The sequence below is a fragment of the Rattus norvegicus genome, chromosome 6, assembly GCF_021556685.1.
Source record: "Rattus norvegicus strain SHRSP/BbbUtx chromosome 6, alternate assembly SHRSP_T2T, whole genome shotgun sequence".
Taxonomy (NCBI): domain Eukaryota; kingdom Metazoa; phylum Chordata; class Mammalia; order Rodentia; family Muridae; genus Rattus; species Rattus norvegicus.
Genome location: NC_141539.1, coordinates 63,977,501 through 64,002,767, shown reverse-complemented (window position 1 = coordinate 64,002,767; position 25,267 = coordinate 63,977,501). Strand labels below are relative to the sequence as shown.

Genomic DNA, 25,267 nt, shown 5'->3' with positions numbered 1-25,267 from the left:
TCCCAAGTTTGCTAGCTCTCTCATAACTGGTCTCACTACAATGAAGATGGTTCCAGGGACCCTCACAGACACCAAACTCCACAAATGTTCAACTTCCTTACACAAACTAGTATAGTTACTTGTGTAGAACTGACATACAAATTCTAGCATGCTTGAAATTCATGTCACTTCTACCCAATGCCATGTTAATACAGCGCTGCATTGTTTAGAGAACAATAAATAGAAAGAAAAAGTTTGTCCATATTGAATGTTTTCGATTCTAAGATCACTGAATCTGACGAATTGTTAGTTGTGGATACAAAGGGTCACATATACATATATACATTTATATATGTAAAAATATAAAGTGATATCATAAAAGTACATATATTCTTTACATATATACATAAAAATATATATTCTTTATATATCATCACTCCTTTAATGATATTTAGTTAAGAAATTCCATCACAAAGTCAGCAACAAATGAGTCAATTTTTTTTTTTGTCTGAATAAAAAGCGACACAAAGTCCAGTGTGGACTCGCATATTTGTTCAGTGAGCCTTGTGCAAGGCTATTTGTGACAACAATTTTTCCACTAACAGATCTGTCAAATAAGATAATATTTAAACCAAGGCACTTCAAAGATTTTAACTAACAATTGTCTTGCTTCATGGTGTAAGTAACACACCTCAGAGCCTATAAAGCACATGCTGACTGGCAGGAGATCCAGCCACAGGGCTCTTTACTTTGAGGATTTCTCACAGAGAGTGATCAATCTTTCCAATACACAAAAGAATTCACTATCCTGAAAAAAACATCCAGACTCAAGTGTGTTTTGTCTCCTCTAGTGGAGATCCAAACACTCCGTCTTCAGCAAGGCAAGACTGATGAGGGAAGTTTGGAAGGTTTGTTCCATATTTGTAGGGTAGACTCAAATTGTATTGGAGGAACTGCCAGCAGGTAATGGCTGCTGAGAGAGGAAGGGCTGGTTACTCTTCTTGGTGAAACAAGGGCTCCTAAGAAGCTGCTCATGCCCCAGTGGACGACTTCACTCCCAAGAGCATATGGGCAGCATGAACTGGATTCAGGAGTTTATCAATCAAAAAGTAAAAATTAAAACAGAACATGAAGTCAGAAGGGGAACGGGGTAGGGAGTAAGAGAAAAGTAGTAGTGGGTAGATATGCTCAATATACATTATATAAATGTTTTAACACTTTGAAAGAACAAATATCACTATTTTGAAAAAGGGAAAACTTTATACACATGCTTTAGTATTCTGCTCCTAAACTGTTACCATTCCCGTGATGCCCTCCTCCCATCTTTTCCAAATCCTTTAGATTAAATAAGCCTCTTCTGCAAGGCTAACACATGATGAGAAGACAGTTTTTTCTCGTGGCATTCTACATATGCCTCTCTCCAGGAATTTTGCAGCTTGCTATGTTCCAATACCACAAGGTGCCACATTTTGCCAAAATATACAGAAGGAGAAAGTTGAAACAAGTGCTAATTAAAATCAATGTACTTGAAGACTCTGGAGAAAACTAATGAGCCCGACTGGTGTTAGAAAAGCATCTTGGGTAATTAAGAGACAAACTGTAAAGTATGAAATGGAGTCACAGTGCCAGTGTGAAGCAGCTATTTCTGTGACAATGTTTATTGAGACCTCAGACCTCTCAGATTCATTGCTCTCTCTTTAGCAGGCCCACTGGCTAGGAAGCCTGTACACAGATTTCCTAAACTACTGGAGGCAAGAGAAAGGTAAGGGCACACTAGTGGGAACAAAGCACTTTGGTAGACGCAGTCAATAGGATGATGGTTCATCTGAAGAAAACGAGCAAGGTCTCGGTCAGAGGGTTCACTCCTGGATCCTCAGCGCTGCCCTGTGATTACTCTGGACACAGGCATAAAACGCACACGAGCTGTATCATGTGACCACTGGACAGAGCCATGGCAGGGCTGGCCCAGCTCCTTCTGTGATCATTTAAAGTTTATGGAATTAGAGAAAAACTGTCCCTCTGCTGAGAAGAAAAAATATGCAAACTACCTAGGATCCTCTACATATACTTAGAAAACCGGTGATGGTAACAGGTCAGCACATTGAACACCCTTCATTGGAAAGCCCAAACCCTTCTGAGTACCAACACGACATTCAGAGCCAACGCTATCAGCATTCCAGAGTTGATTGTAGGGATGCTCAACCTATACATTTCATATACTGGGTTTTCTGTTTTGGTTTTTTGTTTTTGTTTTTGTTTTTTGAGACAGGGTTTTAGTATATAGCCTTGACTGGCCTGTAATTTACTACTTAGACCAGGCTGACCTCAGACTCACAGAGATCTACCTGCCTCTGTCTCCTCCCAAGGGCTGGTATTAAAGGTGTATGCCACCACTCCTGACCCTACGATACAAATTCTAACATACCTTCTAGAGTCTCAAACACTTCTGGCCTTCACAGTATTAGACAGAGCCATTCCACTATAGTAGTAGTTCCAGCAACACGAACAGGTCATTTTACTGAATGGCTGCTACGAGCTGGGTTCGTCACGAAGCACTTGGATGTCTAGCTAGATCTTGTCTTGCATTTATAGGAAGGCACTATCCATTCCATTTGATGGATGAAACTGAAGAGATTAAGATGTGTGTGCAAGGCACTATTAGTAACTCTCTCAATAAAGAATGCAGCTGTTGTCACCACAGGAGACCAGTAAGGAATTGGTCAGACCAGTCTTGAAATATTAATGTCAATTCTAAGGACCATCCTTGGGTCTGGCCTGACCAGGAAGGAAATCTTTCATCTCTCTCTCTAGTCACTGACATCTTCTGACTGAAAGTATACCGTCTCTCCATGTGAGCCTAGTCATATCTAGATTCATGTCTAACACAAGTGATGGCTCTAATGTGACCCAGAATCTCTGAGACTCCAACCAAAGCATAGTGAACTTTAGTTAAATTTAGAAAATATTTTTGCAAGCTTAGGCAGGCTCTGAATTTGTGATCTTCCTTCCTCAGGACTCAAGTAGGATTAGAGGCATGAGGGATCTTGACCAAGAATGATATATTTTTAAGTAAGATTAAATTATATCATACTAATTTCTATTCATCTAATCTATTTTCTCCAAAATGAGGATTACTGAAGGATTAATTCCATCTGCTGCATGTGCTTCTTTACCAGTAAGTAGCAAGGCATAATACCTATATTTAAAAGAAGGAGATTCCTTTTAACAAAACACTGTGGAAACATATTTATTATATTATTATCCCAGACCTATAAATCACCAAGTTATTTGCAAAATAAATTTAAATAAATCTTGAATTCAATATCAAAATTAGTCTCTAGATCTCAGACCCTGTGTCTTTCTAACACCCTATTCTGGCAGTAACACTTAATTTCTCTTTAGGGTTAGAAGCTTGAAAGATTTACAGAAAGTTCCAGAAAGTATTAATGATGGGTTCTCTAACAAAACGTGACAGTTTAACCAATCACTCAATGGGAACTCGTCTCCAGGGAACAGGGCATAAGCCAGGAAGATGAAGTAGAGGGGACATGATAAAGACAGTGACAGATTCACCTAGCATATAAACCTAGAGTAGGAATGAGTGCTTAACGGGTGTGCAGGGGGGAACAGCCAGCCTTGTATAACCTACCAGACGCATCAGAGAGCCGTTCCAAGACGTCTGGTGGAACCTAGACCTTCCTCATACTTCGGATGGCCTGGGCCTGGTTTGCATGGGATCTGTTAAGACATTTAGGGCCAGGCTGTCCAACGGAGTAACTGCTTCCATGTGGCTACTAAGCTATTGAACTGTGACTTGGCTATAGAAAGATATGCTGTGACTGTCCAATACTCAGCAGCTTTCAAAGACTGAGAGTGGAAAACAGTGTGAATAACTCATTAGAGAGTTTTCATATGGATTACCTACCAAGGTACTATTTTGGGATGCACTGAGTTAAGCGATACGCTGCTAAAATTAATTTTACCACTTATTTCTTTTGAGCTCACCCTACATTTTTGTGGAGAGCAGTAATTTAAATATTTTGCTGTCATAGCGATCTTTCACTTGCTACGTTAGAGTTACACCAAGGTATTTTATATTATTTGTGGCTATTGTAAAAGGTGTTGCTTCCCTGACTTCTTTCTTGGTCTATTTCTCATTTGTATAAAGGAGAGCTACTGATTTCCTTAACTTAATTTTGTACCAGCCACTTTGCTGAAGGCATTTATCAGCTATAGGAGTTCTCTGGTAAACTTTTGGGGATTACTTTTGTATACGATCATATCGTCTGCAAATAGCAATAATTTGACTTCTTTCTTTCCGACTTGTATCCCCTTGATCTCCTTTAGTTGTCTAATTGCTCTGGTTAGAACTGTCAAATACTATATTGGATAGATAGGGAAAGAATGGACAGCCTTGTCTTATCCCTGATTTGAGTGGAACTGCATTAAGTTTCTCTCCATTTACTTTGATGTTAGTCCTGATTTCTCTAATACTTTTAACATGAAAGGGTGTTGGATTGGTGGACCTAGGCCTCTCTGCACATACATAGCAGATGTCAGCTTGGTCTTCATGTGGGTCCTGAACAACTGGAGCAGGGGTTATCCCAAACGCTGTTACCTGTACCTGGGATATGTTCTTCTAGCTGGGCTGCCTTGTCTAGCCTCAGTGGGAGAGGGCGCATCTAGCCTCACAGAGACTTTAAGTGCCAGGGTAGTAGGATATGGCGGGGGCTGGGGGAGGGTTGTTCCCTCTTGCTCAGAGGAAAAAGGAAGCAGAGAGTGGGTGACCAGGAAGCAGGGCAGTGGACAGGCTGTAACGTGAATACGAAAAAATAAAATTTAAAAAAGGTAAAATATTTAGCTGTCCTCTAAAGAGACTGTAGCGTGAAACTGCCCTTAGAGATAGTATTTGGCTTGTATACCACAAGCATAAGGCACCTTAGAAAAGGGCTTTTTGTAGCTGGAAATCAGTATATTAAAATAATTGATAATAACAGCAACACCAATAAATGAATAGTTGAAACAGTAGGCACTCGATGTCTGACCGACAGGCTAGAAAGCACAAAGGCGGACCCCTCCCTCATCTTTCACCTTAATACCAGGCGATGAGTGAAATCTCTGTACAACTGCAAGGACTAGGGAAGGAATTCTGTTTCCAGGCCTTCCAGTTTCAAAAAGGGGCACCGATGATATGCTATGGACCTGGAAAGAGCTCTGTGTCCGTTTCTGTCTCATTTGGCAGACAGAGTGTGTCTGCGTTAATGAACCCGATCCTCTTGGTGTGAGGTGTGCCTCACCTGTTCTGACCCCCGTCAGAATACTAGACACAAATAAACGTTGAAGGACAGCCTAGAAAATGAAGTGAAAGGAGGGGTCATGCCAGCCAACTGTGCACAGGCACTGTGACCAGAAACGTTATTCATAAATATTTCCTCACTGGAATATTCAACCCAAGTTTTCGCTAAGCCACCAAGCCACTGGTTAGTTTGAAAGCAACGAAGGACAGTACAGCAAAGACTGTGCTTGTCCCTGTAAAAGTTCCAGTGAGTCTGACAGCCGTGCTCTGATGGTTAAGTGCCTACAGGCATTGCTCTGACCTCTTGGTGGGAATAGTAAGAAGCCAAGGAAGACAAAAGAAAAAGGAAAGAATGAAATGGGTTTTAAAAAGTCTTCTTGCAATCTCATGGCAAGCAGGTATGCCTTTGTCTGGAAAGACTGTTTCCTTGGGGAGTAGAAACCATACATTACAGAAGTCTGCCAGGAAGAGACAGAAGCAGCCTCGCTCCCCAGCTCCTCCCACCATTAAAGCCAGACAAAAGCTACATGAACACAGAACCACCCAGACAGCACTTCAGCCAGAGAAGTCCCGTTTTATATTTTTCCATTCCTCAAGGATACAGCCCAGGGACCGAGATGAGGAATTCTCCCAGCAAGCACCTGGCCACATTTGGCTCTAAATATGTTTTTTTTTTTTAATATTAGATTTGCACATCAATTTGCTTCCCAGTGGGATGAATGTTTTTCTCTTTTGTTGAGGAAATACCAGTTATTTATAGCAACTAGGGGAAATAATGAATGGTTGCAGGAGCCACTGGATAGCATGTCACCACGTAAACAGATCTATAAACAGTCATTTTCCACAACAGTCCTGCAAGACGCTAAAGATGACTGGGCCAGGTCATTCCTTAAAACCTTCCAAGCTTTACTCCCAGCCTTCCCTGCATGAATGAATTTCAATCAAGAGATCAGCAAATGGGACAGTGGACGACACAGAACATCTGGGGTCTTTTCTAAGCAGTTCTACCGCTAGGTCTCATAGCTGGCGTTGGGTTTGTCCCTTGGAGTATCAGCAGGTGCTTATTATTAGCATTAAAGAGAGCAATAACTTGGGGAAGGGCTGGAATAATTAGCTCTGAAGACCTAGTCTATGAATTATAAAGAAAACTTAAAGTAAAATGACCTTGCTCATTATATAATATATTCTTAGGGCCATACTAAAAGAAAAGAGTTTATCTTTAAAGAGGTACTGAAAATGCCTGTTTCATGAAGAAACCAAATATTACTTCTTTATAGTTACATCCTCCGCTCACCCCCTCCTCTCTTACATTCTCATCACCACCCCTTTACTACTCAGATGTGTGTATCCTCTTCAACACCTCTCTGTTGAGCATGATTTTTTTAAACATAAATTTTGATATTGCGATCATCTATATATATATATATATATATATATATAACTCATTTTGTTTGGTGCATATATTGTTCTCCATGTTCAGAAACAAAAAACAAATGAACAGTAGACCAAAGAGGATATCACCAAACATGACCTAGACTTCTCCATCAAGAGATCATGTATGTTTTGGAGGGGATCTCAGGTTTGGCTGTTGTTATAGTCATGAGAGAAATGCAGCCATGGCCACCAGAGTTACTTCCCTTCAGATAACAGTTTTTTCATTTGCTCCTTACCACTTACCTCGCTTAGTTTTCCCACAGGCCCCCAGGGAACACTTCCAAGCTGACCATCTGACAATTTCCTCAAAGGTCAAAAGCAGAGAATGTATGCATCCCTCACCATTGTGGGGCACACCAAGTCACCTACCAGGCATTATAATGTCAGAAAAACCCAGCTTCCGAGTTATGGATACTCCGTGAGAGAACACCGAGGAGTATTCTCTTCTGATCTGTTCAATGTCTCCGTGTAACAGCTGGAGGGAAACTGCTAATCCTAAAACAGAGGAGAGAGACACACATCACCATAAGTGACCTGAGTTATGTCAGAAGTGATTGCTCTCCCAGAAGCTCTGGCTTATGGCTTGAGGTCTTACTAGCTACACAGAATGGATAGGAAGGATTTGTGAGGAACACTCTTCCAACATTAGTACTAGAGTTTCCCAATTTCTAGGAACTAGAGAATCACTGGCAGGAAGTTTAAGAGCAGGAAGCAGACTTCTATCTATGGTGTCCCGTCCTTCATCCAGCCTGGCTGTCAGAACGGATCTCTCTAGCAACACTTACTCTCCAGAGAGACAATGGGGATTGAAATTAAATTAGAGCTTTCCCTTTTCTCAACCCTACAAGGCCTAAATATGATCTACCAAATAGTACAAGCCCGAAAACAAACCTTAAGATATAGGCATTCAAGAGTTTTAAAAAATAATGATTTTTCTTGTATTTAAAGCAACAAAACTGATTGTAATAAAATCAAGGCTACATTCTTAATTTGACATAACAGAGACTCAAAGTGGCATTATTTCCTGAGACTTTATTAAGACACAGGACACTCTGACAAACAAAAAGGAATCCAGTCAGTTTAAAATTATCTGTTTTTCTTCTTTATCCCAATTACAGCGACATTATCACAGCAGGGCATGCCAGAGACAACGTTTATTTCATATGTAATTTTCTCGATTCTAAGGCAGGAGCTACAAAAAGGAAACTAATGTGAAAATGCTAGTCTATCACGTCAAAGACACAGCGTCTCCTTCAATTCCCTCCTCCTTTCAACATTTTAAAACAAGACAGACAGAAGCTTCTCCCTGTATCCACAAGAGAAAAATGAAACCTCTCAAAGTGACTTACATTGTTTTTCTTTTTCAAAAGTGACTCTTTCTTTCCTTCTTTTTTTTTTTTTTTAAAAACCATGTACTCAATCTAAAGTGAATTAGGATAAGGGTGAAGAAGACAATAGAGCCATCCACAGATAACCTTTAACCTTTAATCTGTAACATTATTTGTCACTACTGTTTCCTAAACAACTCAGTCTTTAATTTACAGTACTACAATGCTCTCTAAAAAAAGACGATACACAAATGACTTCAATCACACTGGGGAAAAAAATGCAAACCTTATGCACAACACAGGCACATAAGGGGTTTCCTTTTACTCTCCCTAAATAGTATGAGGAAGCACAGAATAGTGAGAGGTGTCTTGTGGACTTGTTTTAAAACAGGCAATAACCAGGAGAACTTGAAAGGAAGCCCCACCCTCAGGCTTGTCTAATAGAATCTGTGCCTCAGAGAAGCGCTGTGAGAGTCAAGTCTAGCAGGTTTCAATACTTTGTACCTGTTCTCCATTTCTCTGGAACTCTCCCTTCTTTAGCCCCCCTCCCCGCAACCCAGCTCCCTTGGAGCAGAAGAGGAGGGTCAGCCCTTCCACAGTCATGAGGACTGAAGTTGAGAAGGGGCCAGCCGTCAGGACTAGTAGATGGACAGCAACTCTCAGAGCAACTTCAGGACCCTTCATGGGAAAATCTGATTCCTTTTAAAACCCTGAGGCCACTGAACCAAGACCAAACGGAATGGGCTGATCCATGTGACTTAGCAGCTCCATGTGACTCCGGGTTCCCACAGCCCCATTTCCCATTAGCATCCTTTAGCCTTCAACTCCCACACCATCTCCATTAGCATCACCAGAAGCCAGGGTTTGTAGAAGACCCGTGTGTGTGTGTGTGTGTGTGTGTGTGTGTGTGTGTGTGTGTGTGTGTGTGTGCCACACACAGTTTCATAAAGCAATTCTTCCTGTTGGGGAGGGCACTGTTCAAAAGACCCAGAATTCTCAGAGAGTAAGATGGATTTGACACAGTTCTTGAGATTCTCTTATATTTTCCAAATGACAATCATTTTACCAGGACTTCTGTGGAAGGGCCTGATCTGGGACCTTTGCAGCACCATGTGGCAAATACAAAGAAAGAAAGGGAAAATCTCAACAAGAATGAGAAATACAAAGATGGTATTTTCAGTACAGGAGGGGGAACGAGCAGGACTGACGAAAATTCCCGTTTGCCCAATGGGTGCTGCTGCATTTATTTAGCCTTCAGTCTCTTCCCCTTTCACACTTCCTCCCTCAATCTTTTTTTTTTTTTAACAAACAAAAAAAATAAGGAAGATACGAAAAGGAGAAAGTTCCCTGTTGGGAAGAAAAGGATGATGGGAGAGCAGTAATGCGCAGACACACATCCATGTCCAGAAAGCAAGTGACATGGAGAGGGACGGCAAAAAGCCTAAGGGCATCAAGAAGGCAGCCAGCAGGGGGCAGCCAGTGAGTCAATGCCAGAAGGGAACACCAAAGTGATGGGGAAAACAGAAAACAGGTGGGGAAAGGAAAAGTACACTGCTGGATGCATTCTAGAAATTAGAAAAAATATAGAAAAAAGGTCCTAACTGTGGTTAATTTCACTATCCTAGTGACGAAAATTGGTGGCAGTGGGGGCAGTAATTGCCATTTGCAGTTGACCCATGTTCTCCAGAATGAAGAATTCACAACCAAGTAGTGGAAACGTCAACTGAATCAAAGGACTGGCTACAAGACACATGATCTGCCAAAACAGCAGGGCTTTCTCCCACAAACTACAACTCTTAACTACAGAACAGCTAAGCTACGAGAGCAACAAAGTGGGTTCTATCCCAAGTCACTTAAGCTTCCTAACAGCCATCTATAAAAAGGGGCTCCTTTTATCCAGGCTTGGTGATTGAAATCTTCAATTCTAGCACTGAGGGAGTGAAGGCAGGAGGATGATAAGGAAGGAACTGAAGGCTGTTCTCAGCTACGAAGCAAGTGTATAATTTCATCAAACAAACCCAAACAACACAACACATGGTACCAGCAGCTGGCCCACAAGGAGCAGCTCCACAGAAACACGACATTCGTTTCTTAAAAGAAAAAAAAAATAGATTGAGTACACTGTAGCTGTCTTCAGACACACCAGAAGAGGGCATCGGATCCCACTGCAGATGGTTGTGAGCCACCATGTGGTTGCTGGGATTTGAACTTGGAAGAGCAATTGTGCTCTTAACCACTGAGCCATATCTCCACATCATAACATTTCTATTTATTTTATCATCATAGAAATTGTTGATCGTATTTTTATTGTGGTCCTTAGTTATCATGACCTTACAACCACAGGCTGAATAAATGAGCCATCAGAACACTACCAAATAATGGGTAAAAAAATTACTCGTCACTACAAAGGAAAGTCTTAACAAATATTTACATACTGATGTCAAAAGAAGCTAACCACAAGGGGAGAATGATGACTGGCTGAGGGTAAATGGAGCTGGGAGAAGGAGGGACAAGCGAAGACTTCTTTAAAGGATAGAAAATTTCATTTAGATCTTCTTTTAAAGGTTCTCACCCCAAAAATACAAGTATGTGAGATGACATATACATTAAGTGTTTACATTAAAACAGCCATTTTGTCACTAATGAAACAAATGGCACACAGCTGTGAATACCCAGCAGTGCAGAACGGAGAGCTCATGGCAAACATTTGCTAAACATACATGTTACTCAGTGTGTTGTTTAAAAAAGAACACGAGAAGGTTGCAGGATGCTGTCTCACTGGAGTTCTCCGTGTTCAGGTTCCCGTCTCCAAAATATAAACATAATGACATCAACTTTGCAAAATTCTTCAGGATAAAGCCTGACAGGAATCACTCACGACGCCAGCAGGGGCGGCTGCAGGTGATGTAGAACTGCTTATTGGATACTGAACTGTAGTTTGTTCCCCCCTTATGCCCCCCAGCCACAAATCCCAACAAACTAGGTGCCATTTTAGGGAAACTAAGTTACAAAAGTTTCCCAACTGCCATACATTAATAAAACACCCCTTTTACCCAGGCTCGGTGGTCCATAACTCACAATCCTTACACTCAGGAGGTAGAGGCAGGAGGATGAGGACCTCAAGGCCATTCTCAGCTACATAAGGAAGTTCAAAGCTTGTCTTGGGTACATGAGACCATGTCTTGGGTGGGAAGGATGTAACAAACAGAAATCAAATAAAGTAAATTCAGAAGTAATACAATAAAAAAGAAAGGAGGAAAACATTCACTACGCCTGGCTTTTTATTAATATACAGAGCCCAGGGTTTTCTGTGTACATAGGTCAGTCCTGTGTGGAGGGTTCAAAGGCAAAGCTGTCTATCACCATCACAGCTCTAACCTGAAAGGTGGGAAAGACCTAAGTGGGAGAAACTAGAGATATGAAGGTGGAAACATCCTTAATCACACAGGGCTTTGGGTGCAATCATCCAGATATAAACCAGAGCAGGGAACCAGCGACAAACTTCAGCTCCTGAGATGCTCAGCCTGCAGGTGCATCAGGGCATCCTCCTGCCTTTCTGTGGTTCTGACACAGATTGTTCTTTGCTTCATTTTCCCCCCTTCATTCCTGATGAACCAAATCACGCATGGCTGTGAATGTAACAATGTGAAACTGCAAAACCATGACTTTAGAGACTCGGAGTTGGGCTTTCTTATGTTACCTATTGTCCCAGTATTCTGGAAATAATATATTCTATTTCTACTTTTAAACAAAATTAACACAAATGACTGACTTAAAGCCTGTATTTAACAAATTGTAGGAGGGGGACAAGACGGCCTAACTCTAAAGAGGACATCTTTTGACCCGTGCTATTTGCTGATGCTTGGGTGTATGTAAAGCTATGTTCCCATGTTCCCTGCACACACTTCCCATGTGTCTTTGCTCCTACACTCTTCTTCTTCTTTCTCTATGGTCACTCCCATTTCTTTCTGTGGGCATGAGTGGTAGGTTTCCTATGACTTTATTTGAAATTAGAATTATTTTGAAATTGGAATCATTCTCACATGGAAGGCATAGTGTGACGAGTGTAGAATGCAGAGTCGGCCTTCTTCCTTAGGCAATTCTGCGACACTATGATGGTCAGACCTTTACAACTGCTGAGACTACACTGGAGGGCAGAGAGGTAAGCAGTAGTTTCCTCCTGGGTTTTAGCTCGGGCTTTTGTGCTCTGCGGTTCCATAACTTATCAAGATACAACTTGAATTGTATGTTCTCTCTTAAGGATTCCTTTCATCTGAGCACTTCCAGTGCCTCAGTCCTTAACATTCAGAGTAACATTCAAAGAGAGTGCGTGAGCCGAACGGACCCCCAAAATGGCACTTTCCTTTTACTCGCAGCACCTCTGTAAGCCCTATTGGACACTCACTGGCCTTCCCGTTCACTTCTCTCCATCTTCTAAGTGTTTATGTAGACTTTTCCATTTCTTTTTCCCTTTGTGCAGAATTGTGATGGAATTAGCTTTAACATCAGCATAGCGATTCATTTTTTCCCAGCTGTGCTCATTCCCTTACTAAGAATTAAAGAAGAACTTTCATTCTACCCAGGACTGTCACAGAATCTAAGCACCAAGATGATACAGTTTTTCTATTTGTTTTTTAAAATGCGTTAGGCCAGTGTGTAACAAACTCAATCAGTATTTTTTTTATGCATTAGTTTTAAAATCTTATTTTACATTATGACTATCCTGTCCTGAATTCCAGCTTAGCCTTTTCTTGTCAGTTTCTTGTCTAGACTCCTAGGATGCCATCTTCATTGGCTGAACCTGCTTCCTCTGATTGGCAGCTCACTATATTCACTCTTATCATAACTCATCTTGAGTGTTGTTTCCCTGCACAGAAATCCTACTCATTTGAATGTACACTGGCTACATATTTACACAGATTTTAGACTACTCAGCTGGGATTAGTTTTATCTTTACACACAAAATTTAAATTTTATAAGAACGGATTCTTCTCAACTATTACCTTAACATAAATCCAGACCAAGGGTGTAAAGGTCAATGTATCAAAGAAGAACCATTCTACACATTGCCTCGGGAAGTCAGAGAACAGCTTTCTAAGGTTCAGGAGAAATCACTTCTAGGTACTATGTATTTGGTCCTAAGCCTCATCTCACATTTTTGGGTCCATTCAACTTAAGCACTCTCTGCCTCCTCTCACAGCCCCATCTTCTCAGATCAATTATTTAAATTTTATTTAGATTTGAGCCTATATTTAGATATAGTAGCAAGATTTCTCTTTCTTCAAACTCTGTTTCTGCGTTTCTTACCACATTTGCACCTTCCGCCCTAACCCCATACTGGATTAATCCCAGAACCTTGAATACAGCAGGTAAGAGTGGTCACTGACCACAATGCAGTCTTTGAACACTTATTCATATTTGTAGCAGAAGAATGGGTTACACACTTGACTATACCAAGATTTGAAAAAAACACAATTTATTTAAAAATTATTGAAATCTATTTTTTTCTAGCAACACAGTAGTCTATCAAGAAAATATAATAGAATGTCTTCAGTGGGCAACTGAATTGAAATTGTAAATCAATAAATCAAATATATAATACAAAATATTCCAATGATGTTCAAGGGACATCAACTTTACCATGCTTTGTTAAAAAAAAAAAAAAAAAACCTACCCCTTCATCTAAAATTTCATTAATAAATCCAATTAAAGTGTAAACAGAATCACAATATTGATGAAAATGTTAACTTATGACATATAAGCCACTTATTACACCTAATCTTGTACTTTACAACCCTTCCTTTTCAAACAAAGTCTCGCCATGTAGTTCTGGCTAGCCTGAAACTTTCTATGTAGACCAGGCTGGCCTCAAACTCACAGAGTTCCATTTGCCTCTGCCTCCTGACAGCTGGGTTGAAGGAGTGTGCCAGCACGCCCAGCTGTACTATTGGTTTTTATTTTCTATTCTGAGTTTCTACAAAAGTTTGGAAGAAAGATTACAAGATGTTAAAAATGTACGTTCTATAAATAAGGACGCTACAAATACCTGAGCTAAGAATAGATGTGCTAATCATGCAACAAGATTTTCACACACGAGTTAAAGGGCATATTACAACCCCGAGATAGTTACAAATGGATCTGCAAACTGAACTGCTGGGACAGGAAAGGAAGTATACAGTTGGTCTATGTATAACAATCCTCATTTCTTTTATTTTCTTAAAGAGGGGTTTCATAAATTTTGATCGCTAAACTCTAATGGTCTGAAACTCTTTTTCATAAAAGTCAGCATTTAAAGATATGAATATGCTGAGAAAAGTCTCCAAACTGTTTCATTTGCCCTTTTTTTCCAAAATAAGTAAGTCCAACAGTGAGGCTAGAATTAGGCTTTCTATATGAACTCAGCCATGATATTAAAACATTCATACCTATTTTAAAATATTCCTAGCAAAACAAAGATCCGGTAGTAGCATAGAAAAGGACAGGCAGGCTACTCATCATGCGTAATTTTAATAATATAGGTAAGAAATAATGAGGGATTAAACTTAATATCACAAATTGTTTTAGAAGATCAGAACCAATCTCAGCAGGTTGCCCTAGGCACAGGGACTGGAAGCAAACACACAAAGCAGTCCCTGGCAACTCCCCTTCTCTTCTCACGAATTAGCATAACAATACCCAAACCTCATCTCTTAAGCACTTCTGATTTTCTCTAGGTTATATTTACTTTTCTTTCAAATTGAATACCCAACCCCTTTTATATTTTGGTAACTCGTGCAAAAAATTCAAAGAACTCATATGTTCTCCCGGAACTATAACTATCGCATTTCTAAGGCATTATGCTAAGGCTGTATTCTAAAGCACAGAGAGGCTCTCACATTGTTAGAGAAAAATGAGAAGGCACTTAAGAGTCCTGTTTAATAAGGACTTGGAAAGCACCTTAAGAGCCTTGTCCACAAAGCCAGGGTAAATTATAAAACTCTCTTAGGGTTTGACAAACACTTCCAATTTCCTGCTGTTTTATCTGGCACTAGGAGACCATGAACCAAGCTTCCACTATGTATCTTATAACTGACAATATAAATTTTCTAATTTTTATTTTATCATTCATAAAAATGAATTCTTATCAAGTAGTCACTAGTCACTAAGCATAGGACATCTTAAAATGTAACATTAAGACTTAAGTAGACTATGTATGTAGTAGGTAGTTCAAATTACTGAAGATCCACTCTAGGAAAAAATATGCTCATCTACCCAACTTCCTGCTTAGCCCTTCTTGTGTGTTTGACTGGAATTTCCTTCTTTTTAATTGTAATTGTTAGAGAACAAACCAGATAAATCACAAAGACAGTGATGAAAAAGAACATGGCTATACAAGCTAGTTATAAGAGGTAACATCTGACATTTAAAAAGAGAAGATAGAAAGGTGAAAAATGGAGAATGAATTTTCTGTGAAGTCGACACTACTACCTTATGCAAAGGCAGCAAAGAAAAGGATCCTGCTGGCTCCTGATCTCTGCCTCTATGAGGCCGTGTTCTACTAGGAATATTTTGAAGTGTATTAAATTCAAATGAAGATCTTAATTTCAGGTCAACTATTTTGGCACATGGTGGAGAGTAAGAGATCTTTGGCGGCCTATTTCATAGAAGTACTAATGCCAGTCAATGAGAGCCCCTTCCTCTCAATATCCCACCGGCTCCACATCCTGTTGCCACTATACTGGGTACAGGACTTTCAGTGGCCAGAAGATGATGATGGATCCCTTAGAACTTGCTCAAAGCAAGGGAGAATTTTCAGGGGGAAATCCAGCTACCGAGCCATAAAATCTATATTAGATCCTGTGAGGTGTTTGCTCGGGGAAGTCACAGGAGACCAATCTACTGAAATATTGCCAACAACTTGGGTTATAAGATGTTGAATATCCTTAAATCTTGTCATTTTGGGCAGCCACAAATTTATGACATTAATTTTGACACTACACAAATATGGGCAGAACTGGAGAACATAGCAATTCTGATATGCCAGAGCCAACACCATGGTAGATGAATGTCCCAGTAAGAGTGAACACAAGTAGGCAAAGGCAAAGCTCCCTTGTACCTTCATTTATCTATGCTGCTGAAGGAGAGGCACCATCCACATTTAAGACAGGTCTTGATGAGTCAAATAATCAGATTAAGAGAACTCCCCACAGGAGTGCCTAAGTGGCTTGCCTTTTGGTTGGTTCTAAATCCAGTAAAGTTGACCGTTAAAGTTAATCATCATTATGTCTCCTGGGATCTGGAAAGGGGTTGGCCCTTCCTGCCGGGCTCTCCTAATTATGCAGAAGGACTGAGAAGCATAAGCAGGGTCTGCTGATTGTGACTGCTGCCTCAAAGATCCCCTAGTTTTCAACTGGGGAAATGCTTTCATGCTTTTATTCCAAGCAAGTGGTTAGCCAATGGCTAAAAATTATAGAGAAAATAGGACAGGACCAACACATAAATCAGTGCATGTCAAATGAAGAAACAATAGAGGCATCCAAAATTATTGACTTTCACAGTCTTACCCAAAGTAAATTTATCGGCTAAAGACAAGAGCTGGACATAAATCTATGCTAACCAGAGGATGACATGATCAAAGCACTTCAACATTTTCTTTTGACTGTTATTTTCCATTTTAAAATTCCATTCTTATCCTAGTAAAAGCACCAGTGGAAGGGGAAGCCCTGGGTCCTGCTAAGACTGAACCCCCAGTGAACTAGACTGGTGGGGGGAGGGCGGCAATGGGGGGAGGGTTGGGAGGGGAATACCCATAAGGAAGGGGAGGGGGGAGGGGGATGTTTGCACGGAAACCGGGAAAGGGAATAACACTCGAAATGTATATAAGAAATACTCAAGTTAATTAAAAAAAAAAATTCCATTCTTGATTCTGATTCAGGATAGCAACACTATACACACAAACACACACACACACACACACACACACACACAGGTTTATGTCAATGTTTTGGTTTGTGTGTTTAGTGGTTTTATGTATATGTTCATTCTTATAAATATTGTTGCCTATTTTTGTTTTAAATCTACTGCCTCAGAGTTATTTCGTGTGTGTGTGTGTGTGTGTGTGTGTGTGTGTGTGTGCGTGTGTGTGTGTTGCATAGTGATGGTAATCAGTATATGCTATCCTAAAAGAAAGAATTTTAGAGGACTATTTTGAAAGACATAATGTGTAAGAAGGCCATTCTAATCTTCCCAGGTTTTCTTCCATGAAACAGTTCAAAAATTATGTTTGTTCATGACCAAGGAGAGCATACACATCTTTAAACGGGAAGTTCTTCCAAGGACAACTTGATAAAAGAGATTTTGTAACCCCCCCACCCACCCCCAGCAACCAGTTGATTGCCATGAGAGGAGGAACTCTGCCATGTTTTCCCATGACCGTCCATATTTCATTAACCTGCTGGAAAACACTACGCTTGCTCAGCACTTCTCATGCAGGTTTCTACATCTGAACACGCGAAATGAGTCTGAAATATTTTCTCTTGTTAATCTTTCTTTAGTTACTGAAGGATCAGTCAAGAAGTTAAGATGGGTAAAAATATTGCTAAATTTCCTACACTGCAGTAGTACACATGACTGTTTAGCTCCTCAAAATTTTGTGTAACTTACAAATAGCAGATCCGAGTGATCCTATAAAAGTTAGAGAAATATAACTTTTGTATAGAAGTATAACGACTACACAAAATAATGTTAAAACTCTAATCACTACCTCCAATAGATTATATTTTAAAGTCAGAGGTTTTTTTTTATCAATACTGTACATATCCTTTAAAATATCATAGAGTACAATTTAATGTTATATTTGAAAACTGTTAATGTGTATTAGTGATCTTTTGCCCACATGTATGTATATGTACCACATGCATGCCTGGTGCCCACTCTGGCCAGGAGAGGGCACTAGACCCTTTGGAATTGGATTTCAGGCGTGGTGAGCTGCCATGATTGTACCAGGAAGTGAACCTGGGACAACAGTGAGATATCATCACCCCCGAACCATCTTGCAGCCTCTTTAGTATTCCATTTTGAAATGAAGGGAAACCGAAAAGAAAAGGGAATCTGACAGAATATAGCCACCACACATGACAAACCCTGGGGGTTCGTGTATTACAGAGAACTCTGGGAACACTGGCAAACATTTAACAGGTTCTATATATCAGAAATACTATTATACCAATGCTGAGTCCTGATTTAGATATTGCATACTGGATATCATAGTTAGAGGTAGAAAAATAGAGTCAGCTGTTTGTTCCCAAGGAGTTAACAAAAAAAGCAATACCATATGCACGTATGATGCAGTGTGCATATCTATATGTGTGTGTGTGTGTGTGTGTGTGTGTGCATAGACATACATAAGTACAAACACACACACAAGTCAGAAGCAAAGAGGCCAATGTTAAGAATTTCAGCCACCCAGTACTATTGAATCATGTGACTGTGTGCACATGCCCACATAAAATGAAGGTAATAAAGTGAAGGTAATAAAATATCACCCTATGGGAAAGGAGTAAGTCTTTGTATTACTCGCCGCTTTGTAATCGAACAGAATTAACTGACTATGAAATAAAGTTCAAAAGGACCGAACAGACAGGACAGTTTAATCATTAGGAAGTTCCAAAAATAAACAAAAAAAGTAACATGCTATCTTTTTAGCCGATAGGTGGTGCCATAAAGTACTACTTTAATCTTATTGCTCTGAGAAAGCAATTTAGAAACTCACTATTCAACAGCCGGGGGCACCGATAAAAATCCTCGGGTACTCCAGGTACTATATCGCTTGCATGATGGTGAATCAAAGGACCACACTGGCGTGCAGACATGCGACTGTCAACAGAAAAGCGCAATCTAACACTGCACCAGTCTCTCTGCAGCAGCAACCAAGGAATACTATGACAGCTGTCATAGAGCCATACTGCCCTCCCTGAAAGGTTCCTTATGTAGCAATTCCTGACAAATCTCACAGGGGTTACCGTGTAGTTGGAGGGGTAGAATTGTGCAGGCTTCTCTCACAAAGGCAAAAAACAAAGACTGAAGAAATTGATCTGATTAACAAATGACTTTTTATAAGCCATATGTACAAAATACACATAAATACACAAATGATAGGAAAGCACTGTAAACTTTCTGTTACTACATACTGAAGTGCACTCAGTGAGTTTTACAAGTGTGTGTGTGCATGTGTGAGTGTGTGTAGGTATGTACATACCTACACACACAAATACAGATGTGCAGAATGTGCAGGACACAGGATGACTTGAAAGAGTTGCTTCTTTTCTTCTACCACCTGAGCTCTGAGAATCCGAGTGACATTATTGGGCTTGGTAGCAAGTCCTTTACTCACTGAGCTATCTTACCAGCCCTGCCAGTGACTTTTATAGACTTAAGTTGTTGGTAAAACAAATTTGCCTAAGTGAATAACATGGGCTCAGTCTAATTCTACATTCCTGGACTTCAGCTGTCATCTACCAGAACTGACATTTATAATAATCATTCTTGTTCAGAAAACTCAAATCTGAGTTATTTTTAATGAATATTTTTAGAATTTCAAATATTTTCAAATACTTGGTCCTTATATTAATACATTTAAAGATTCTCATCTAACATAACTATTAAGATTTCAAGTTACTTAATCTAATTATAGTTATATTAATTCAATTTTTTAAATCATTAAATGTTTAAATGGATCACTCACTATTTTCTACCAGTTTCTAAAGTTAAAAGATAAGGTGGCTAATCTTTCTTTCCAGCCACTTAGTCTAGAGGGAAATGCCAGTTACCTAGATGAACCCATTGACCTAACACAAAGACAAGATGACAGCAAGGCTGAGAAGTGCACCAGGGAAGCAGAAAGGCCTTAAATTAGCTGCTAGAGTCATCTCAAGAGCAAGTTTAAAGTTACTTTTTCCTTCCTCTCTTTTTCACCCCTAGTATCAATGGCCAAAGAATAGATGAGAGTGGTAACAGAGGAAAAATAGCCCTTTCATAGAATTAACTGACTCAACACTTTCTGATACTCTATTATTATTATTGTTATCATCATCATCATCACCATCACCATTATTCACCAGTCCAGCTTATCTCTCTGGACCCTCATATCCACTCTTTACCCTTCCAACTTCCCCCACAAGATAACACACACACACACACACACACACACACACACACACACACACACACACACCACTACCAACAACAACAATAAAAAATAAAGCATAGAAGACATCTCTTGGGTGGGAGAAAGGGGATAACATTTGAAATGTAAATAAAAAAAAATCTCTTTGTTGATGCTACAGTGTGTCCCAGTGTGTCATGCTGTATATCCTTCTGTCCATGCCTCTTTACTTGCCAACATCATTGCAATGAATCATTGGGTCTTTATCAGGACTCCTCCCGGTTACTCTGCTGTGGCCTCATGTAAGTCACTAGAGCGTCTCCTATTCAGTACTGAAGTAGAATGGACCAAAAAGGCCTCGCTGAACTTGTAATTCCCTCTCCTCAGGGAGGCAACATAGATCAAGGTAACAAGAATGAAGACTCACCAAGATTGAAGGGAAGTACTTTGCTGGAAAGTGTGAAGGTCTTTGTTTTAAAAGGATCACTGTGAGCTTTTACTCTGTGAAAGTACTGTGCAGTGCTGAGACTTGGAAATTGCATGCCTCGGTTTGTAAGAGCTAGAAGAGCTCAGGCAGTGATCAGAGGAAGTCCACGTCAAATACATGGTGGCTGTGTAAGACCTGAATGGGACTCAGACTTGAAGGAGATGCGTGGGAGGGGGGATGTCCCAAGGACAGAAGGAGAAACCAGGTGCAACCAGCATGTGCCGAGCAGCCAAGGAACTCACATATCCCAGTAGACAACACAATTAGATGGCTCTCACCACAGGCTCCCTGAGAAGGCCTTTATACAAGGTACCATGTTACAGCAGAGCCTTTCAATTTCCACACAGGTAGTAGCAACTATGGTTTGGGTTTTTGCTGTGATTGTCCTTTGGTTTGTTTGTTTACAATACAATGGTTATCCATAGAAAAGGGAAGGCTCACACTAAGGTGGTTTGTGTCTCATTTTCTGGTAGTTTCACTTAAGGATCCAGGAACATGTAGTGATCTGGTAGGTCAGTAATGGTGATAAAAGACATAAAGTATGTGAATCCTTGCCCCAGTGTGCAGCCCCTCCTTATGGAATTAACAGATGTAGTTACAACGACAACAATTAAGGGTAATCAGAAAGCGATGTTAGTCAACAAATCTGCAGAGGAAAGTTGGAAGAAACAAAGTGTGGGAGAGGTTGGGTTATTTCTCAAAGACCCAATACATCAGTAAGACAATGGTATTATTATAAAGAAAAATTAACAAAAAGCCTAACCTTTTCAAGGAGTTAAATAAGAATCTATGATTTAAAGAAATGGACCCAGGCAACTTGTGAGGAAAATGTAATGTATAGTGGACAGTGACTTCCAAGGGACCAACTACAAGATATGATATATTCTATGACTTACATAATTTACGGTGGCATCTGATTATTTCAGTCTCTGAATAAGCGCACATACGTCTTCTCTATGAATGCATCCCTACATTCTGCATCGCTCTCCTCTGCAGTCCTATTCCTTATGTGAACTCTACGTTTGCTATCCAGTATATAATTACACTGTCGTCCACAGCCGTAGAATGATGCATGTCTTTACTGCACTTTAACGTCAGGTTTCCACTTACCATTGGAAAACCAGAGAGTGCTTATAATTTATTTTGGCTTACAGCAAAAACCTGAAGGGCTCAAGATATGGTAGTGCAAAACAAATCCAGATCCTCTGCCGTTTCAAATGAGAGTGGAAAGAACTTTTTTTTTATAGAGAAACTTACATTTTTGCAAGCCTATCACCATTTAGGGAAGTGCTAAAAAAAAATCCTTACTGAGTGTTTTTACAGGGCAAAGAACAAGAACAAAAAACAAACAAAAACACCCAGTGGGGTGGCCATTGCCATCTAACACAAGTGAGCGGAGGGTCGAATGTGGAAAGTGTGGGAACGGACCGAGCCGGCACACCCACCTGCATTGGAGCCAGTCAAATTGTAGCGTGCATTCAGCTTTTTGATGATGTTCTCGTGGATCTGGTACCACTCACTCTCTGTATTACACCTGGGAAAACACAACCATTCAGTTAGACTCGAACACACGAGTTCAAGCCCCAGGTATGACCACATACTTCTCTCGGCTACAACCATGATAATACTGTTCTCCTTGCAGCCCCCAGTGTCTAGCCATGAGCTTTACTTAGCGCAGACAGGAACGCTCAACTTGGCAGTGGTTCACAATCTACCTTAATCCACCAAGACTGAGAATGCAATGCCAGAGATTCAAACGTGAACTATTACATGAGTTATGGTTGGGAGGGGGGCAAGTTGATCATTTTCTCTGCACCTTGCTCTTTTCATCTGTTAAACCTGCACAACTAACATATTACATATGGAATAAACACGGGCTTATATAATAACATTTGGCATATAGGAAATGCTCAATAAATGAAAAAATGAGTAAGTGTTCTTACTAGAAAATTTCTGCCCTCTGTATCATGACTAGATCTGGCTAAAGTCAAACCATTTAAGCAAACTGGATTGACGCAAGCACAGCTTATACTAGTGAAAGCCTGCCAAGATTTATCAGGGGGCAATGCAAAATGCTTTCAGATTTTCCAAGTCTCGGAGAAATGGTATTACTCCATTCTTTTTCTCTCCTGATCTGCCTCTACCTCTGCTGATTGCTGTTTGGCACTGCTGAGGACTGAACCTAGGGCCTTACATATCCTAGGGAAGTGTTTTATCACCTCGCTATATAGCTCCAGCCTTTGCTTTTAGTTCTTGTTACTTACTAGTCTATGGTACCTTTGCACGGTATAGTTGGCCTGGACTATCAGGGTTGTTAAGGACGGAATATAGGATGTTTGTTATCTGAGTACCACTGAATACTTTGAACATAGTAAAGCCTAAAGACTATCAGTTCCATAGATGGTGGAAAAATGGGTGAATGGACAGATGGTAGATGGGTGACTCACTGACAGTAACTATTAATGTTACTAGTAACTAGTAACAGTAGGAGTAACCCCCGATGGCTCATAGACATTTGTGTCTGCTGGTCTGCTTTACTGCTATGACTACTCTAATGAGGTAGCAGAGAACCTCTCTATCTAGATGTGTTTGTAAACTTGTTATTGTCTTTTATGAGCTACAAATGCTTCTTCCTGAGGGCCCTGTATATCAAGACTCCATATATTATCAACCCAACCCAAATATCCCATAGCACCGATCCTCCTCTTAGTGAGCAAGTTCTGAGACATACAATTCACCATTATTAGCTTATGTATGTACATATTATTATGGGTCTTCCAAAATAAATATTATGGGCGGGAGGGGAAATTGTTGTCAGGACAGTTAACAGTGTGATACCAAATTGAGCTTTGACTCTCAGAGGGCTGGAAAATCTATATGGAAAACCATCCTCTAGCTATGAGAGGTCAAATTCCATTTAGTTCATTCCAATTTCCTTCTTTCTGCCCAGTGGGGAAGAAAGGAAGATAACTGGTTTGAGTGCTGATAGACTCTAGAATGCATGTTTTGACCTAAAACAACCTCCAAGTAAAATCAACGCTCCTGAATCAGGTAACTAAAATATCCAGCATTAGACATGGAATCAGGTAATTAAGATATGCAGCATCAGGCATGGCATTTGTTAATTCTTTCTTTTTTCTTTTTCTCTTGTCCTAGATGGAGGTAAGGATTCAGTCACTAAAGAAGTAGGATTTCTTCAGAGGGTATTTCAAATGAATTCCAAATATCATTTCAAAAGTTTTACTTCTTATTACTGCCAGAGGTGGCCTTCACTGACTGGTATTTTTCTCTTGGAACTGTTTCACAATTTGCTGAGTCAACATTAGAAAGAATAATGAATAACATGATTTCCTTTTAAAGATACAGCAGACAAAGAAAAACCTACAGAAAGCAGCACAATTTATGTTTAAATTGGACTTTTCAGAGCTGGTTGCATAATCAGGGGTGGTTCTCATCACTGTCAGACCCTCATTCTTATCTGCCCTTTGTGAGAGAAATACAAACCTGTCACCCTACCTGGAAAGACTATGCTAAGGAATGATGAGACTGTTTGCGAAGAATTTTGGCGCTCTTTAGGAGCGGCATGTTCTATCATGCTCACACTACTAGATAGTGGTGCGAAATAACACCCATAAAAATAGAAGAGGATAAGCAGAGAGCTCAGGTTCTAGAGTAAGACATATTTTGATCCCCTTCTTTAGTACCTGGGTGACACAGGTAGTCATTTAACTCAGTCTCCTGTGCGAACAGACCCAAGAAATGTCTGCTTCCTGGGTGTGCTGTGAGGTGAAGTGACACAGCACACGTGAAGTTCTGAATCCTTTGCACACAGCATACAAGCCAAGGACAGAGGGCTGAGAGTCACTGTGATCTCAACCAAGTCATATTCTAGGACTATGAGTCGTATTTAGGAAAATATTACAGTAGATTTCATCAAAACCATTAATTATGAGGGCTGTCAAGAGAAAAAAAAAACCACTATCAAGTTCTATTACCCACTAGTTTTAAGATGTTTTCAAGCTTAAAAGGAAGGCCATAGGTTTAACCTTCTTAGAAAGGATAAAAACATCTCTGGTCTCAAACCAGAGGCTACAGACAACCTAATCTGTTCATGAACTAATTAGTGAATGTGCTACAGAGGCCTCACTGGGTAGAAAGTAGATCGATCCATGAACCCCTGCAGCTGTGGTCACAAAGCAATTTTGTGACCAAACATTGGCAAAGGGCTGGCTGTACTATCCCCACCTTAAAAAAAAACCCACAGAAACAAGATACACCCACTGATATATGCTATAAGTAGGAATACAAGTTAGCCCACGGCGTTAGCCCACAATATGGTCTATGAACCCAAAAGTTGATGCTCTAATGGATCATGGCATCGTCCATAAGATCTTCTCTACCAAGCCTGGGGGAGGTATCACATCGTCATCTTAGAAACCATTTAACTCAACACTAGGACTATATCACATGATCTTCTCAGGAGTATTCTCAGTTCAGCTGTGTCCAGCCCCGATACTACATTACCTTCTATTGACCCAGGATCTTGGTATGTGACCTTATTTCAAAAGAGGGTCTTCATAGAGGAAGTCAAGTTATAACGA

The 25,267-nt window shown here is 40.2% G+C and overlaps 1 protein-coding gene across 7 annotated transcripts in view; it reads right to left on the bottom strand.

The window, feature by feature from the left end:
• The window catches only part of Dock4 (dedicator of cytokinesis 4), a 396,334-nt gene that overhangs the window by 137,928 nt on the left and 233,139 nt on the right, over positions 1-25,267 (bottom strand). For all 7 annotated transcript variants that reach the window (XM_087554065.1, XM_087554063.1, XM_087554067.1 and 4 more), the window contains 2 exon segments: positions 22,112-22,200; positions 7,079-7,204 (listed from right to left, as the gene is read on the bottom strand). In XM_087554065.1, the coding sequence (XP_087410191.1) occupies positions 7,079-7,204; positions 22,112-22,200 (215 nt within the window).